The sequence below is a fragment of the Ceratosolen solmsi genome, unplaced genomic scaffold (genome assembly GCF_000503995.2).
Source record: "Ceratosolen solmsi marchali unplaced genomic scaffold, CerSol_1.0 scaffold43, whole genome shotgun sequence".
NCBI classification, from domain to species: domain Eukaryota; kingdom Metazoa; phylum Arthropoda; class Insecta; order Hymenoptera; family Agaonidae; genus Ceratosolen; species Ceratosolen solmsi.
Window position 1 is genome coordinate 4,690,880 of NW_011948431.1, and position 13,261 is coordinate 4,704,140.

General features: G+C 31.2%; 1 protein-coding gene across 1 annotated transcript; it reads left to right on the plus strand.

Annotated features, from left to right (window-relative positions):
• Positions 1-1,467: 1,467 nt before the first annotated feature.
• On the plus strand, positions 1,468-13,137 carry ogre (optic ganglion reduced). The gene is made up of 5 exons (XM_011502103.1): positions 1,468-2,111; positions 6,179-6,286; positions 7,901-8,056; positions 11,660-12,119; positions 12,742-13,137. Exons 1-5 carry the CDS (start codon positions 1,860-1,862, stop codon positions 12,849-12,851), a joined length of 1,086 nt encoding a protein of 361 aa, XP_011500405.1. The 5' UTR covers positions 1,468-1,859; the 3' UTR covers positions 12,852-13,137.
• The last annotated feature ends 124 nt before the right edge of the window (positions 13,138-13,261 follow it).

The following is a 13,261-nucleotide window of genomic DNA, read 5'->3' on the forward strand; positions in this document are numbered from 1 at the left end:
GTTGTTGACGAGAATGAATTTCACTTGGTCGATGCTGCTTCTCTCTTTCGTAATTGTACGCTTGTCTATGGGACTCCCGGCTTCGACACATCAGCGCTTATTCAATAATTCGTCGATGGTTTTTGATTTTTAATAACCTTTTTCTTTTTTTTGGATTTTCAATTTCTTTGGGAGATAGATAGATAGATAGATAGATAGATAGATAGATAGATAGATAGATAGATAGATAGATAGATAGATAGATAGATAGATAGATAGATAGATAGATAGATAGATAGATAGATAGATAGATAGATAGAGAGAGAGAGAGAGAGCGTAAATATCGAACAGCGCCAAGTTGTTTTGTAATTCTTTTGTCTCTTCGGAATTACAAGCCAAATGTGCTACACCTTATAGGCCGTTGTAGTAGAGCATGGGCTTCTGTTCGAATGAATTTGAAATTTATATTGGTTAACTTTTGAAAGATAATTTATAATACTTTGATATTGAGATTTTATTTAGAGCTAAATTTTCCAACAACATAGCTTTGTTCGTGTTGGTTCGTTTGGAAAGATAAAATAAGGCATAAAATACTCCTTAGGGGCCATTGTTTTTTTCCAGCTGACGATGGGAAGTTTTGTCATGCTTATTTATTTGGAGCACAGTGTTTCTGTAATTGCTAGACATTGTCCAAGCTAAATTATAATATTTTCGATGGATTAGGAACTCGAAGTATTACATTAGAGCTTTTTTTAAATGATAGGCTTCGAGTTATTGATATGTTATGCCACGTAGTTCGCGTAGAACGACGACCCTTGCTTACTCGTGTTTTTTTATCCTTTCACGAAAAATATATTTCTCTACATTCTACATCGGCACAACAAAATTGACGAGTCTTTGCGTTGGCTTGATCGCAGACTCTGGGATTCCTAATGCTTTTGAGATAAGAGCAGTTTTTATAATTTTAGAGAGAGAGAGAGAGAGAGAGAGAAAGAAAAGGGATGAATCGCTCGATTCAAATGATGCGCTTTGACTTGTTCCGTGACTTGTCTCTTTGACTTTTCAAGATGCGAACGCCTCGATTCGAAGTTGCCAAATTATTTTGATAGTCATGCGTAAATAATACATATTCCATGAATGAGAATAGTGGATAGTTCGTGAGAATGCGCGGGAAAAGTAGAGTTTGCGAGACATTGCGTCATATTCGGTTTACATCAATTTACATTTATTGGAATAATAATTGAGCGTAACAATTTAAAAAACGTTAAAAACATTCGATGTTAAATATGGTGAAAAAAAATAAAAAAAAAAAAAAAAAATGAAAAACTTCTCGCGTGTTGCACGATTGTATAATTATATTAAAGAAGCGCTGGACAGGTTCATTGATTCGTACGAACTCGTTTATTTTAAGTATTCGCGATTAATGTTTCGACTGCTTTTCAAAATAAACAATTTATGTTTCAGACGCAACATTGCTGCAACATTAATTAAGCATCACGAAGATCAGAAAAGTGAAAGACGAGACGAATAAAAGGATTGTGAAAGGAAAGGATATAAAAGGAGAGGGATAGCCGTAGAGCCGCTTATGCCGGGATATAAAGAGAGAGCGAGGGAGAAACAGAGCCGAAGAGAAAGAAGCGAATCATATAATATTCGTTACTGCGGTCCCTTCGTTTTCCTGCCATCTGTCTGATAGACGAGGTCGGTTGTTCGGCAATAAGTCCGGCCACCTCACGCTCGAGGCACAGAAGTTCGAGATTAAGAATCGTAGTCTTAGATGGTTAAAAGTGGTTTCCCATGCCCTTTTGAGGTCATTTATTTGCAACCGTTGGTTGAAGATTAAAAACATAGATAGAGGATAAAATAAATAAGACTTGAAGATGTTGAAGCTACTGGGAGGTTTGAAGGGCTATTTGAAATGGCAGGAGATCAGTACGGATTCAATGGTCTTCCGCATGCACAATTTATTTACAGCTGTGCTACTGCTGACTTGCTCGATGATCATTACTGCCACACAGTTTGTAGGTAATCCAATCTCCTGTATTGTTCCATCGGCATTGCCAACGCAGCCAATCAACACTTATTGCTGGATTACCTCCACATTCACTATGCCAGATGCATTCAATCGTCAGGTATATGTTATCTCCATTATTGAATTATTGTGAATACAATTTGTTTAGAATTGATATTGACAACGCTAGAATAAATTATATATATATAAATTCTACATGAATATTATTATACGCTTAGCACTCTAACAAGTACTTTCAAGTGGCAATAATTGTATCATTGACATTGAGTATAACTAATTTGCTCGTAATTCACACACAAGCATACAGATTTTTAATATTTCAAGTCTTAATGATGTTAATAGATGCTCGAGAGTCTGTTTTTCTAGATAATAGAGATTAGTAAATACGACATAATATTTTGTTCTTTCAGTGTTGCACCTTACGCATTCCTTTCTCATGTTTCATAAATAATGCAATGTGTGCAACTTACATACATATTATAATAATTCTTATATTTCATTTGTATTGCATAGTAAGACAAGCATATTTATTGTTAAGTACCCTCTTGTTGCACGATACTTTTTCAATTAACGGATTTTAAATAATTTCATTCCCCTATTAAATCACACTGATATTTTAAATATATCTTTAATACAGTAATTATATTTTAATTATTGATAATAATTTATTTAATAATCTATCAATAAATTCTGATTAAATTAAAAGTGATGTTTTGCATTTAGGTTGAGATTTCATTTTACACTATTGACTTTGTACAAATAAAATAAACTTGCAGAGCATTCTTATTAAAGCTTAATTTTCTAAAATTTCGTATCATAGATTAATGTTATATAATTTGATTGCGTTTAGCAATGAAAAAAAAAAGTCTATTATTGTAGAATCAGTTTGTGCCGGTTATAGTAAAAGCGTGAAATCGTTAAAGAACGTTTAGAAAATGATTTGAAATCTTTTGAAGTGGTTTGTGCATATTCATAAATGTACACGAGTAAAAATAATATTTAAAATTTTTATAATTCTTTTATAACTAATTTATAATCATCGTAATAATAGAGTTTCTCTGTTTTACCTACATTTTTTCGCCTACGAATAATATTTTGAAACAATGAACACGAATGCAAAGGTATAAATAGTATTGAACTTTTTGTTCTTCGTAATCACCCACTAATCCTTTAATTCGTTTATAAAATATTATTCTTAAAAAAGGAAAGCAATACCCAAACAGTTATGAATAAATTTCAAGAAAGTCCCGAGTAAAATCGTAATGGGAAGCAGTCGAGTCGAGTTTTCTTATTCGCTATTCGTTCCCATTACGCATGCGCGTTAATGTTTTCTCAATGCGAGGGCGAACGGGCAAAACATTCTGGCTGGTCGGCAAAATTGAAAAATTCCACTAGGTAGACGCGAACGTGAATAGGTGTACTGATTAAACTGGGCATCGGGATTTTAATTTATTATTTGTAGTATAAGTTTCTTTTATGTGCTCGCCATTTTATTTTAATAATCATTTTATTTGTTTGCATTTGATAGGGACTGATACCCGATAGGTAGAGAGATTAAGTTGTAAACAGGTTTACTAGATCATAATATCAAGAAAAACTTCATTTATATTTATCTGCGCGTTACGTTTTATGATTAATCTAATTGATTCTTCCATTAGTAATGAAGCTTTTGCCAGGATAACGAATACCTTTTTAAAAAGTTTTTCTTTTTAACGGAATAAATTATTTTGCATTGTGTACGATATTTCAATACCATTCGTATGTTATCAGCGAAGTTATTGAAAGCCAAGATATTTAATACTGGTCATAAAGATTTGCTGTTAATTTAAAAATATTAGATATCGTTCTGTTAAAACTTAAATTGTAGGGTGAACGTTTGAAAGGTTTTAAGATTTAAATCGTATAAGACCTGTTTATGCTTATAATTTATTTAAATTTCATTTTCAACTAATTTAGGCATTTATTTTAAATTAAATAACATTCTCAAATAGACATTTAACATTATTATGTAAAGGAAATATTAACATAACAAACATAGCAATAGAAAATTGACGATTCACAATTAGCCAAGTAATCTTTGTAAAAAAATTTATGTATATAAATTATCAATTTTTAGAGCCTCTTCATAAATTTTACTTTAGTGTTCAACAATTCAAGCATAAAAACATTTGAAATGGCTCTTAACGGCAGAATTGTTGTGCAGAACAGTCGAAGTATTTGTAATTGCAAAGCACACAACGATCGATAAATGACTTACTTGTTTCAATTACTTTTATTTTTCTCTTCAACAATAAACTTTTTTTATTAATAACCTAATCATAAGCATCGTGCATGTGTAGAGATGTAGGTGACCTTCAGAGAGCGAGATCGTAAAATAAAAATTCTACCCGCAAATGAATTAAGTTTATTTCCATAAATCATTGAATTACGTCGGATAAGGAGAAATAGGTTATTGATAAATCGCAGGAGAATATTTAGGAAATCGTTTTTGAGTTATGAGGCATTTTTTTTTTTTTTTTTTTAAGAAAAACGAATATACGATTTATGTAATTATTATTAGTATTTAATATTAATATACAGCATACTTTAATATCATATTTGGATATTATAAATTATCTTGTATCGAATGCAATTGTTTGATAATGTATGATGAAGAAAAATTTCCTTGCTAATTAGAGTTTATTATCAAATAGGTTTTTCCGGATTCTTATTGAAATCATAAATTTTTAAGCAATCTCTTTATAGAAAAATGCTTAAAGTTTCCTTATAAAATTAATTATGAAATATTTAATTAATAACAAATAAAGAAGAGAATAAATTATACGCAACTATTTAAATTTATAATTTAATGCTTAGAAATTGCTAGTATACCGTATAGTATTTTCTTAGAATCAAAGTAATCGGTCGGATATCCGATAAAATTAATTAGTTTTATTTAAATTTTATTTGAAATGCTAATTATAAAAATAGTTTGTTTAATTAAACCTACTGTTCCTTTTATGTTTAGTTTTACAATTTGTTTAAGCTGTCATTTTAGTAAATGACAATTAGTTGCCAATGAAATCTGCATTATTTTAAAAGCCTTGAAATAATATTAATGCTCTTGAATTAATTCAGTAGTACACCCTGGAATTGTTGTAAGTTAAGTATTATTCATTATTTATAAAGTAAGCCAACAACGTAGGTTTTACTTTTAATATGCCAACTTTTATGAAAGTTTGATCTTCGCTATTAATGGAAAGTACAAACACCTAATTGCAATGCAATAAATTTTTACTTACTAGTGCATCATACTTTGATACAGAGGATTGCATTACCGTTATGAAAATGGAAAAACAAATTGATGAATAATTTAAAAATAGTTTTATGAGAATAGATAGAAAACATTGGATAATGGCAGATAATCAAAATCAAGCTATTATTAGTGAAAACTTTTTCACTGCACTTTAGCGATAACCGATTGCAAAGTTATCGAGCGAAAGCAGTCAGCCGTAACGTAGATTCCCTAGAGTCATGTCTGTTTTACTCGAAGAATTCAGAGGCTTAAAACATTTACTTCTCATATCCAAGTATGCCATGGCAATTTAAATGTCAAGTATTTTCGAGCGCAATGAAGCTTCCATGTTAAATGTAAGATCGAGCTCAGACCTTAACATAGTACGATTATTATACTGACAAGGAATTCCCTTTTCATTCCAATAAGTAATATACACATGTTTTTACAGAAATGTTGAAATTTTCACGTATCCGTGCATTGAAAATTAATTCAATCAGGCACAATGGCCATTATTCAGATGCGAATCCTATAAATGGAAAAAACTCGAGTCCCCAAACTATTGGAACATTAATATCATCATATAATTATCATGGCATTTCCAATTCCACCTTCCTATCCAAATAAATTAGCTCGCATATTTTGCTAAGCAAATCGAATTAGAATTGTGCTCGTATGCACATGCGTACAGTGTTAATTATGATCGATATGACATGAATTAAAATTATGATACTCGATGGACAAGTTATTCAATGGATTTTAGAAATACTCATTCACCGACACTCACATTTTGCTTAATCTTTTACAAGAAAGTGCTCGGCATCAGCTCACATTCGCTGACATATTCAACCTTACAATAATCTGCATACCTACTACGATGCGTCTTATTGCAGGTCGGCCTGGAAGTTGCCCACCCTGGCATAGCCAACGACTTTGGCGATGTCGACGCAAGGAAATACTACACCTACTATCAGTGGGTTTGCTTCGTTCTCTTTTTCCAAGTAAGTGCTCCAACCTCTTTCTTGCCTCGACTTTATTTAACAGCGGACGACGCGTACCGCCGCTCGAGACGCGTACTCATTTATCTGACTCTTGCTACGCTTCGGGTTTTCGCTGTATTGTCCTTCTCGTCTCCAGTCTAATGGCTTATCGCAATTTTGCGACTCGCGACATCTGCTGGATGATCGTTTTTTCTTCCGTCGCTTCTTCTTCTTCTTCTTCTTCTTCTTCTTCTTCTTCTTCTTCTTCTTCCTCTTCTTCTTCTTCTTCTTTTTCTTCTTTTTTTTTCTCTTCATAGTGGAAATCAGCATAAAAATTTGCGCTTCAAGCTTGTTTGCGACGTCTCATGACGCTACTCCGCTTTTAGCTGATTTTTTCGTCTTCTTCTTCTTCTTCTTTTTCTTCTTTTTTTTTCTCTTCATAGTGGAAATCAGCATAAAAATTTGCGCTTCAAGCTTGTTTGCGACGTCTCATGACGCTACTCCGCTTTTAGCTGATTTTTTCGTGTCACGTGAATTTTGTTAAATTTCAATGAACTTGCATTATCTTATAATAATGCAGCGCTACGTGTAAAATTTATTATCACGTTGTCTGGTTAAAAGTCGTGTTCGGTTAAAATGTACATTCTTTCATATTTTGAAATTTTCTAAAGTCTGCCAAGTTTGACATATGTAGTTTATTGCAAAATTTAAAGAAACGAATGTTTTTTTTTTTTTTTTTTTCCAGAGAAGAGAACAGTGTTTCAAACAAATTCTATAAGGATTTTCGCATGCTCCGTTCACTACAACAAATATAATAGTTAATGTACTGTAAATTATTTAAATATGTTTAAATTTAATTTTAAATGTGAAAAATTAATCAATTCGTTTGATAAAAAAACTTAATTATTTCAATAGAATATTAGTGTCATTAATATATTAATTGTATTATGCTTTAAAAATATTTTAATTATAAAAAATAGTTGTAAAAATATTTTAATTTACATTATGATTTACATACTTATGTATATTTCATGCAATATTTTTTATATTTTTCTATAATGTATCGTATTGTATTTAAATACGAGGGTTAATTACTCTTTTCTTTTAAAATGTAATACTTTGCATGGGACGAAATATTATTATGAGTGAATTCACAAATAAATGTGAATTTAAAGATTTTTAATATTGATTGCTAAGCAAAGCAAGTAAAGAATACTAAGCCTCAATTTAATATATGTAATATCAAATTCAAATGGGGTTTCTCTTAAATAATAATTTTGAAAACTATCGCCAACATTAAGCTATCAGGTTTATAAATGACTTGTCTCATTTTTTTTTTGAATTTGAAAATGATACATACAGTGTATAATCTAATTTCAATGAGATTCGAATATACACTTCAAAATCTATAAATATAATTGTGCTATATGAAATCATTCAAAGAACTACGACTATCACTTTCCAGCTAAAATTAGCTCCTCCGTAGTCCTTTAATCGGCGCGTTATCACGAGTTCCATTCTTGAGTTTCACGGTACTTATCTACGATCGGCCATATTGAATGTCCAACTGCAATTAAATAATCGTGTTGCTCGTGCACCCGACGCTCATGTGTATATGCTCTTCTGTAATTTCAGGCGATGGCTTGCTATCTTCCTCACTGGCTCTGGAGCATCTGGGAGGGCGGACTGATAAAGACTCTTATGAATGACATGAACGAGAAGCTCGAGGACGAGGACTCGCTTACTAAGAAGAAAAATGTTATCATGGATTACCTCGTATCCCACATCAGGGTGAGATTACGTTTATTTTTTAATTTTTATCATGTTTGGAGATTGTTTTTCAAGGTATATTCCAATGTTAGTCCTTCGAAAATAGATTCTCAACGAGTATTTCCTTTTTAATGAATGTGATGTTGATGATAAACGAATGAATTTTTCCCTACTTATGCACTTAATATTATAAACAACAATATTGCTTCGGTTTTTTTTTTTCGAAGTAGCTTAGAGAGCGGACAAGTTGCCCGAGTAAATTGTCAAATAGTGGTGCAAACAATGTCTTTTAACCCCAGTGAAAAACTAAAATATTGTATATATAGGTATATAGTTTAATAATTTCTTTAGCGTAATTGCTTACAGTTCATTAATAATTGTACAGTAAGAAATAATGGATAGCTTGATAGTACACTGGAGTTTATATTAGCGACTTTATTTTCAAAACTATTAGCTGCTTTTAATCAATAGTCTTTTGATTTATAAGATTTACACGAAAGTTTAAAAAAAAAAAAAAATGTTCTGAGAACAATGTATTATTATCTTATAAATATTTTCAAGACCCTTATGTATAAAATCTATTTGTGAATTGTTTGTGTACATTCTTATATCGTATTTGTTAAATGAAATAAACGGAACGCGATAAATGTTAATTTTTATAGATATTATCTGTTAAATTAAAATCATTAAATTTAAGAATATAATCAAGTCCTAATTAAAAGAGATTTATAATTTATAATATTAAATCACAATATATTTTATAATGCATATGATTTAACAACTACTAATTTCGATTATAGATATAACGATTATATTAGTATCTGGTAACATAATCATTTTGTCTAATTTACAAAAATACTTGCCTTTTATATTGTCCGAATTTTAAAAAGATTTTAAAGTGGAGAGCTAAAAATTTAAATAACGAATATTCTGGCATTAGTTGTAGGCATTAGACACTGTAATTCATGATCGAATGTTAATTTGCGTATCTAATTAAAATGTTTATTTCTTAAACAGTACAAATTGGCCATACGGCTGTACTTTAATAATAGTAAAAACGTCTTATGCTTATAGAGCTTGACATTGCCTCACATAGAATTTTCAATTAAGATGAACCGAAAGTGATATTTTTAAACAAGTGCAAAAAGTATTAAATACATGTTTCACTTTCTAACATTTCTCATGCTAATGAAAAATCGACAACTAAATATTCTAATCATATATTTATCAATTATGAAGAAGTGATTCCTTAAACATTTTATTGTATGTATTAAAAATATTGAGAATTATCGTTTTTAAGAATGGGACGAAGATAGTTTCGAAGAACTAACATATAACATGATGAAATGCAAACTAATGAAAGACTATCGGGATATTATTAGAAATATTTTACAAGCAATGATGACTTATATTTTTAATTTTCTAAAATTAAAGTCTTAATTTTCTTAAAGTTGTATTAATTATTGTAAGATTTGTGTGCGCGCGCGTATATGTAAGCACGTGCGTACGTACGTATGTATGAACATGTAAATGTTTATTAAAACATTATGTATAATTAGCGTTAATTAAAGACGAAAGAAAAAGAAAAAAATCTACTTTATTTGAAGAGATTCGTGATTAATTTGAAATAAGGTGTAGAAAAATTGTACTGCAAATAGAAATCCTCTTATATTATATAATTAAATTTTATATCAGCTATTTGCAACTGATTCATTACCTTATATTTTGGATAATTTTAAATTAATTATTATAATTATAATATATAATTATATTATTCTTTTTATTTTGTGGCATTAATATTTTGGCACTTTGGCCTTATTGTAAGCATCGAATATATTTACGCAATATGTCGACTTTAATTAGCTGCTATTCAATCAGAGAATACTGACAATTCTTTATAATGTCTCTATTTTTATGTATATCTGCCGCATGTAGCACATAAAAATGTCTAATTAATCCTTGAATTGAGAAGAGGAAGATAATTAGAAAAAAGTCGAGGGAATTAAATTGCGTGGTTACGAAACGTAGCGAGAGTAAGCTCGCACGGTCGCTCGAACGAGCAACAAGGAAAGAAATAATTTGCAGAAATGCTTCTATCGCGAAGTCGCTTTGGCTCGTGGTAGTGAGCTTACCGCTTAACACCTCTGTAGGAGTGAATTTTCTTGCGTAATGGATGTGCATTGACACTTGTGCCACGAATTGCAAAATGTATTTTCAAGTCTTGTTGATATAGCGCTTTCTTATTGTTTTTCGGATTTGATTTTATTTTTGTCATGAGAATATTTTTTATTGTTTTCATTCGAAAGTTTTGTTTATTATGAACGAAGCACGGATGAATTTTCATTAATAATTTTTCAACCCTTGATTACGCATGAAAAAAAAACTTTTTTACGATGATAAATTTGAATCAATTTTAGTTGTATAGTTTTATAGCAATTCATTCCAGCAGTAAATTCATTGGTTTTTTTTTTCTTTCTTTAATTTTTTTAATTTATAGCATCGAATATTAAGAAGAATGACAGTAAACGATGCTATTTCGTAAAATGAAAAGTGGCTTGGAAAAACTCCATAGCCGTATTTCAATAAAAACACATTTAGTAAATATAAAGATAAGTTTCTGAAAATTCATTGCTTTACACATTCTTTATATGAAATTTGTTTTGTCAATTGATAAAATTTTACAATTACTTTGTAAAATATCGTTAACATTAATTCGTTGCAATTACGTTATAATACTTATCGCATTAGTAACGTTAATAATAATAATAATAATAATAATAATAATAGTAATATCTTTTTTATTTGATTAATTAGATCGATGGATAAATCGACTTTATCGACTTTATCCAAGTTTATAAAACACAGTTTTCACTTATTACAACAGTAATTCGAAATTTTGCTAAATTTTCAGTGCTCGGTTAACTTAGCTTCGATAACTATTTGAAATGAAATGCAAATTACATTGCCGTAAATTACGAAATCGATTTATCCCAAGTTTTCGGGAAACGTGGACATTGATAAAAGGAGGGAGGACGAACGCGTTCTTCGTCAAGAAAGTCAGCAAAGAGTGGCGTAGCATCGCATCAGTCGTCCGGATACAATAAAAGTTAATTCGGCCTCATTGTATCCAATTCCCCTGATCAACATACAGACTCACTTTCTCCCACCCCTGGTCATTTTTTATTTAATTATATATTGTGCATCATTCATTAGTTTCCTTATACTGTATCCGAACAAAACTACGTTTCCATAGTAATTTGCAATTACGTCTATTTATAATATTAATGCGGGGCTAATTTATCGATATACGTTAGTCGCTAATTAATTCATGCGAAAGGGGCCAAATTTGAATTTCTGTAAAATGTAAATTATTTTCAATTATAAAGTCCGCTTGATCTACCTACCGTGCATTCTCAAATTGGAGCAAATTATTCATCGTATGATCGATAAATTTTATCAAGCAATAAAGCTCGCCCAAGGCGTACTTTCATAGCGCGACCAATTACATTATCGTAAATTAACATTTCTTTTATAAGGTCGGCGTATCGTCTTACTTTTTTTCCTCTCTCACTCTTTTTCCCTCTTACAAATGCCAATGTATTCGCCAATATATGTATTGCACAGACGCACAACACGTACGTGTACCGGTACTTCGCCTGCGAGGCCCTTTGCCTCGTCAACATCCTGGTCCAGCTCTATCTTATGAACCGCTTCTTCGACGGCGAATTCGTCACCTACGGCCTGCGAGTGCTGCACTTCTCGGAAGCGCCCCAGGAGGAGCGCGTCGATCCCATGGTCTACATATTCCCGCGCGTTACCAAGTGCATCTTCCACAAGTACGGAGCGTCCGGTACTATACAAAAGCACGACTCGCTTTGTATATTACCACTCAATATCGTTAATGAAAAGACGTACATCTTCATTTGGTTCTGGTACCTCATACTTACCCTTATGCTGCTCGGGCTCATGTTCTACAGGGCGGCCATTATCTTCGCCCCCGTGGTCAGACCGAAGATCCTGCAATTGTCGTCGAGATTGCTCGAGCTCGAGACGTGTCAGAGTATCACTAAGAAGATTGAATTGGGTAATTTTTCTTATAAAAACTACATTAATTATCCGTTAATTTGTTTGTAAAACCACTTTCAATTAATGTATAAAGTTATAGTGGCATTTGAACTTTATATAAAATAGATATAAATGTTCATTGAAGTTTATTATTGAAATTAATTATTAAACTCAATTATAAATAGCCGATATTCACAAGCTCGTGTGCGCAATTTATGTGTTTTTCATCATCCGAATTATACTCTAAAATTAAAAATCAGAGAGTATTTAATGAAATATTTCATATAATATTATGCACGCATGATGTATTGTACACCTATATATTATTATACAATATGAAATATTTAAATAACATAATATGTAATAGATTGTACTTTTTTGCTATAATTACTTGTGCTTTTGCGATGATATTGAATTTCCAATATTTATTACTTTATAAAAGTGTCGATCAATTATACATTCGAGATCTGTCGTTAGAAGAGGCCTTCGAGTACTTGAGTAATGAATATGATAATAAAAAGATCCAATAATTTTTATAATTTTATACAAATAATTTTATAATCTATAAGGTACAATATAAATTATCTATTAAGATCAATAATCGAGAAATTATAATTATACTTTTGTCTTCATCAAAATAGGCGACTGGTGGGTTCTTTACGTATTGTCATCCAACATGGATTCACTGATATACGTGGAGCTTCTGCGAGAATTAACGAAGAAAATGGGTGAAATTCATAGGGAAGGCTGAGGAGCAATGGCGAGGCCAGAGGATGGAAGATTTTATGGTGAACGCGCTGATCTTTAACGACGAGCGTGACGTCATGTCGTCATTGTTAACGTGGTGGAGATTGTAGAATCATGTATGAAAGTATAGCATATGAAAATCACGATGAGCTTTCTTTTAAGTGATTTATATTGCTCGATGTATATTAAAATAATGTTCCAATTTTGTATGTTTCACAAGAAAAAAAGATACGAGAATCTTAAGCTATTTAAAAAGGCGAAACGAAATTTGCAAAGTGTATTTTTTATACATTATTGGATTAAGGGAGAAGAAAACATTGTTCGTTAGATTGTGACAATCCAGCACCTTTTAAAACTTTTTTTGCTATATTTTACTCCCCCCCCCCCCCCCCCCCCCCCCCCCCCCCCCCCCCC

Bases quoted from the DNA above. Each gene is read 5' to 3' on its own strand.
- ogre (XM_011502103.1), top strand. From the start codon at position 1,860: ATGTTGAAGCTACTGGGAGGTTTGAAGGGCTATTTGAAATGGCAGGAG. The intron at 8,057-11,659 runs GTGAGATTACGT...TGTATTGCACAG, and splicing joins ACCTCGTATCCCACATCAGG to ACGCACAACACGTACGTGTA. The intron at 12,120-12,741 runs GTAATTTTTCTT...TCATCAAAATAG, and splicing joins CACTAAGAAGATTGAATTGG to GCGACTGGTGGGTTCTTTAC.